General features: G+C 36.8%; 1 protein-coding gene across 1 annotated transcript in view; it reads right to left on the bottom strand.

Moving 5' to 3' along the window:
* Window positions 1–4,868, bottom strand: part of LOC111392183 (probable methyltransferase PMT13) — a 6,873-nt gene extending 2,005 nt beyond the window's left edge. The window contains exons 1-5 of the mRNA XM_023017450.1: window positions 4,300–4,868; window positions 2,612–2,815; window positions 2,302–2,512; window positions 1,951–2,212; window positions 1,398–1,772 (exon numbers count right to left, since the gene is read on the bottom strand). Coding sequence (XP_022873218.1) covers window positions 1,398–1,772; window positions 1,951–2,212; window positions 2,302–2,512; window positions 2,612–2,815; window positions 4,300–4,728 — 1,481 coding nt within the window. The 5' untranslated portion in view covers window positions 4,729–4,868. The remainder of the gene's footprint in view (window positions 1–1,397; window positions 1,773–1,950; window positions 2,213–2,301; window positions 2,513–2,611; window positions 2,816–4,299) is intronic.
* Between the last annotated feature and the right edge of the window lie 1,498 nt (window positions 4,869–6,366).

The raw sequence follows: 6,366 nt of genomic DNA, 5'->3' as shown, positions 1-6,366 counted from the left end.
CTCCACCTTCGCCTCCACCTCCACCTCCACCTCCCCCTCCGTTCCACATGTTTGTCCATTCCTTCAGCTCTATGTTGGTCGCCGTCGTCTGGTCTACCAACTCATCCACTCCACTTATATTTCCGACCATCTCATTGAGTTCCTCTCCGAACAAGACTACACTTTTGTGGGCGTTGACTTGGACAAACTTCAAAGGGACTATGTTGGGTTCAATGCGAATGCTGTGAATTTAAGGGAGCTCACGGCATATACATATCGGATGAGAGATTTGCAGAATACAGAGCTGAAGAATTTGGCCAATTTTGTGCTTGGTAAAGAGATTTGCAGAATTTTCCTTTAAAAGCTCTCATATCAAAACAAAGCACTTATACAAATTTTTTCAAACAGATTCTTCAAATGCAATTTTGACTATTTAATAGCCTTGCAAAATGGGTCCTTAGTGCCATATAAGATAACATAGCTTAAGGTTTGAAGAATAACAGAATACAAAGAGAGACATAGCAGAGAGGGTGAGGAGGAAGGGGGAGAGAGAGAGAAATGGAAGGAGTCAGAAAGAGTCATCCATTGCTGAGGGGAAGAGTGAACAGAAGCTATAACCAAGGCTTCTCTTCATCTCAGATTCAATCATTAGCTACTGTATGTGAAGCCCTAATACCTCCAATGCTGAGAGGAGGTGGAGGTGGCGGCGGTGGAGGTAATTGATTTTGATTTTGGGTTTGGGTTTGGGTTTGGGGCGGGCGTGGGGGGTTGGAGGAAGAAGACGACTAGCTTCTATTTTCTTTTTTTTTCCCCTCACTTATTTTAATGTAATAAATGGAAGTTACTATTTTACCCTTTCAAAAATATTTAAAATATAGTCAAAGTCAAAATTCTTAGTCACCTAACAGACATTTGAATGAAAACCGTCCAAAGGGCTTCCGTCGCAACGTTTCAAAAGGTTTGGGCTAATGGTTGTAACAAATTAAAGGTTTGGGAAAAGTCTGCTAATGTTTTAAAGGTTTGGGGCCTCCGCTGCAATTTTCCCTTAAAATAATGTAGGATGTGTAAATGAAAGAAGCAACAAAAAAATTCTATTTAAATTTCATCACCCCTAACTCTATGCTTTAAAACGTGTAATGTTACGCAGGGTATCAATTAAGTAATTATAAATAGGCTAAAGTCCAATCATGAAGAGTAATGATACGGGGTCGTAAACCAGTTTGTTGCTATAAAGAATAAATACAGATCCATTATTATTCAGCAAAGAGATCATATATACTGTGTGATGGCTATTATAGGAGAAGTAATTGAAGTTTCTGAAGAAGGTTCAAACACTAAACAAGTGCTTGCAAGCATGCTAGATGCAAATGTTGAAATATCTACATAAAATGAAAAACAGAAGTGCTACAATCACTCACCAATCGTGGTACATTCCAATAAGACCACGGTCAAATATGACATCAAGTGTTGAAGGCTTGCGAGCTGGGACAACATTCATAACCCAGACAGGATCTGATATTAGTGCAGCAGCAAAACCACCGAAAAATGCATTCATGTCCATGACATTTCGTATGGATGGAGATCCTAGTCTCAAGTTTAGCGTATTTTTATAGTAAGTGACCCTTCTCATCCATCTCCGGTTATCAGCTTCGAACACATCGATTCCATTTTTCATCACACTGGCCCTCGAAGGAGCCTTTACCAATCTCCCTGGCCATTTTGGAATTGTCCCAACCGCATATTCTCCCTTCGCAGAAGACATCCTGCTCACACATTTCTTCAACTTAAAGTACCTGAGAAAGAAAGTAGTTCGGATCCAGAAAAAACTAATCATAGAAGGCCAGCTTTTACTAACAATCCGATATGAAAAGGTTAGCGCCATAGCTCAAATGCATGGAAAAGTTGCAAGAAGAATAAAACTGAAAAGGGCAATAAATAAATAAATATTAGACATCCCATTATGAGAATTACCATGCAACACTAGGGTCATCAGATTCCTCACATAAGTCAAGCCCAAATTCATTTTGATTAGGGAGACATGAATCGCCATTAGGCTTTTTCCATATGGCAGTGTTTCCATCCACTACAATGAGCTCGTAACACAATGCTCTGGCTACTGCCTGGAGATCAGCCCATTCTTTATCTTGTTTAGGCCATTGTATGGGGGGACCAGATATGACAAGGTAGCCTCCTGGGCGAAGTAATCGGTCAACTTCAAGAAAATATGTTGCATCTGCAAAGTCACGAGACTTCTACGTTATGAACACATGCTGCAAACGATAAAATCTCAACCTGGAAACAACTCTAGTATCAAGAACTCACTATATGCAGTAAAAGGAATCAAGCAGCGCGAGCAATGCACCAAATCAAAAGAGAAACCAGGAAATGGAAGTCTGCGAGTGCCAAGCATCCCAACAAATGCTGGTATTCCTCTTTCTAAAGCAAACTGTATTTGTGATTTGTGTGAATCTCTCGGGGCAAAAGAAAGAGTTAAAATATCTTCAGCAAGCATGTATCCTCCAAAACTAGCAACCTATGATGGAATGGCAATCAGATATTTTCGAAGGAGAAAAAAAAAAAAGAAAATAACTATCACCAGTCTGAATATGAACAACTGGCATGAATTTCTTACCCCACATCCCATATCGAGAGCTGTTCTCAAAGCTCCGCCAGTTATAGGTATATACTGTTTAAGTTTCTCAATATATGGCAGTGCTCCATCTGGGAACATCGTGCCACCACCAGGAAATATGAAATATGGGCCTTCTTTTTTCATCCATCCTTGGTGGCCTTTTCTCTCAGCTATTTTACTATATGGCATGTTATCATGCCATATCTGCATGTAGACAATGCAATTATAATAAAGTCAAAGATCCTAACACTGTTTTGACAAGAAAACAAATCACACTCAAAACCAAAAAGCCAAGTTGCACTTTCAATTGTTAAAACGCTAAATTAATAGATATTTGAGAATGGTTTGCCAAAGACTTTTCCAAATAAAATAACAGTACAGAACTTGATGTGCTCAGTACCATCAAAATATCTAGTCCATCTTCTTCTAGAAATTCACCATTTCCATAAGTACATAATAAACAAAGCATCACCCACCATCCACTCATTGTTACAATTAGAATTCATGGGAAACTTGCAACAAATTATAAGCTGGTATTTTGAAAAATGCTAGAACTAACCTGGAAAATTGTAGTTACTGCTAAACAATTTAGGTTGGATAATTAATCATATCAACAATTTTGATTTCTCGTTAGAATTTGCAGGTAAAGAAAAATTAAGTAAATAAAATAATCAAGTCACTCCTCTTTCTTTCAAACCTACAGCATAATTATAGAAGGCAAATATCAATGCAAACGGGTCAAACACTGCTTTATGTTTTACTATCAAAGACATTTAAATTATACAAGTGGTTTAGTTGTCGAATATATCTTCCATAAAAAAAATAAAAATAAAATAGTTGGTCGAATCTTAAAATACGAATTCAGTGATAAACCACTATTTGATGCCAATACATAAAATTGCCCCAGTGGACAGAGTCATTTCACAATAGATATCAACCTCAAAAAGGGGAGGACTGAGGAGACGAGAAGCACAAATAAAAAAAATTTAAAAGAATCAAGACGGGCAAAACAAACACTATTTATGGAGTCAGAAAGCCAAGCACTTTATTTCAAAACCTAAAGCAATCTGAATAGATAAAAATATCACGCACTGGAGCAGTCAAACTTTTTAACTACCCAGGCTTTAAATGTGTAACTAGCACCATAAGTCTTACCAGTAATTGAGGCGTCATGCAAGATTCAGCCTTTCAACTTTGACATCAGTTTTACCTAACCATTAGTTACAGATTATGTGATGAACAACTTGTAATTGTTCCATCTAAATTACATGACTCATACGAGATATGCTATTCAAATATGATTCACACAATCAAACGCCAAAAAAAAGGAAAGAAAAGATAGGTAAATGAAAGGGGGCTTCCACCATCACTAGGCCAAAAACTATTTGCAATCCAGCATTTTCTGATAATTTTGATAGCTAATAACCTAAATTTCACATTGAACATACAAATAGACAATTTCCAATAATTTGGCACACAAACATGGACCAATTTGCTAATTCTATATCATAGTTAGTATTCCACTCATCAAACAAGCTCAAAAGCTTCAAACTTTAAAATCCTTTAGTAGATTATTTCCAACCCCAAATGCTTAAAAAACCCCAATCCTCTCAAAAGTTCATAAGTAAACCCATCAAAATATTTTAATAATTATCCTAATCAGCAGAGTTAAGACGACTGAAATCGACCTTTTGCAAACTCTCCGGCCAGTGGACCGGAATGCGGTACCCATCAGGCGGGGGGACCAAGCAGAGCAGCGTCTCCTCCGGCCGGGGGCAATGCCTTTCTCTGTAATAATTCATCTCCCTACTAAGCTGACTGTTCAGCCGGGGATCCTCACAGGGCATATGATCCACCAACTCAGCCGGGCACGCATCAATAGACGCCGCCTGCTGCCCAAATTCCACCAGCGCCACCAGCCTCCCCCGGTTCTTCGGATCCGAACCCGATGACTTCAACAAAGTCCGCCTCCCCGATGCCGCCAAGGAGTCCCCCAATGGGGTAAACACTAACAGGAAGAAAAGCAACACTGCTCCAAAGAAAATTGCAGTTACTATATCTAACAAACGCCATGGCTTCACATTACGCTTCGATGAAGGGAGATTCAAGTGACCCATAAGTTAATTCGAACAGAAATTCAAGATCTCAGTACGTACACATGTATCTATCAATATAGAGGTTGTGGGTTGAAGATCTGAAGTAGACTATAGTGTGACTTAAAAGGAAATGCTCAACGGCAGAGCATTTTCTACAGAGAGTGAACGGTACGACCTTCTAATGCTTAATGTCGGGTTAATTTTGGTTTTAGTCACTGAACTTCCAGTGAAATTTCAATTTGGTCACTAAACTTTAATATTTCTCCACCATGTAACTAAACTTCAAATAACTTTCCATATTAGTCACTCTAGTAACCTCTATTTACTAAAATCACAATCCTACATTAACTTTAAAAGTAGGGGAATTTGGCCAGATGACCCACTTGGACAATGATTTTGGACAAATAGCCTTTGACCATCATTAAAATGGAATTAAAAAATTTAAAATGTTTTAATTGATAAAATGACAAAATTGTCCTTCAATTTATATCAAATTATTCACCCAACTTCTTTCATTTCACCTTCTTCTTTCTTCTTCCCTTTTCCTGTGAAACCCTATTCCCCAAACTTGAATTCCAAACCCATCTTCTTCACCTTAATTTTCACTATATTTCAATATTACAAAAAACTTTTCTTTGACTCTAGTTTATTTCACATTACTTTACCCTCTCTTTGGTACAAGTTAAGACAACAAAAAAGGTAATTTTTTCGACGATTTTTTTCTTTTTAGTTATTTTAAAATGTGATTTTGTGCTTCCATTACTATAGTTTTATAATAAAAATTTGTAAAAATTGCATTTTTTTTATGATTTCGTGATTTATTTGTATATTTAGTTTAGTTTTAGCTGAGTTTTTTTAATGTGAATGGATTTTTGATACATTTGGGGTTTTGAAGATGATGGGTTAAAAAAAATTCATTTACTGGCATTGCTATAAATCGAAATTGTGATATGTAAATGTGCTTGTTCTTTGATATGCCTTTAAACTTAGAGAGTTGCATTAAGAATAATTTGATTTAAATAATTTGACATTTTTAGGAAAATTCTTTATATTATGTTTTACTGTAATTCCTATTTTATGTGAGTTCTATTATTAAACTTTACACTTGTTGATTTCAGAATTTTTTCATATTATATTTTGCCTATTTTTACCACAGTACCCTTATTTGTAGATTGGAACTTCACCTACTAAATAATGTATATAAGTTTGCAATTTAAAAGGTTGTGTTTCCCCTTGACTTTATTGAATCATTTTATTCTTTAGTTGCGTAAACGTTGTATCATTACGCCTACATTGATTATTACTTGATTTGACTTTGATTTACCTGTTGTTCCAAGAAAGAGAACTAGCATTGAAATCGTTTAAAAGTGAAAACACACTAATTTTGGTTGTGACAGATATGGCAGGTCATGGCCTTGATATTCCCTACATTGCTCACGTATCAACAAAGCCACCAGCTGATTTGATAAGCCAATCAAGAGGTACCCATTGGCTGATTTGGTTTACAAGTCGAGCTCCATATAGAGGTAAAAGTAGACGTGGTGTGGGCATTTTGGTGGTCGTGATTTTAGAAGTGATAACTCTTATACTCGGAGTGGGGAAAGCACATATTAGTACAGTGGTAGTGGTTGAAATAATGTTAATTATAGTGGTGGGGGG

Source organism: Olea europaea, unplaced genomic scaffold (assembly GCF_002742605.1).
Source record: "Olea europaea var. sylvestris unplaced genomic scaffold, O_europaea_v1 scaffold897, whole genome shotgun sequence".
In the NCBI taxonomy this organism is placed as follows: domain Eukaryota; kingdom Viridiplantae; phylum Streptophyta; class Magnoliopsida; order Lamiales; family Oleaceae; genus Olea; species Olea europaea.
The sequence above is the reverse complement of the archived record's forward strand: the minus strand, read 5'-3'. Positions and strand labels throughout refer to the sequence as shown.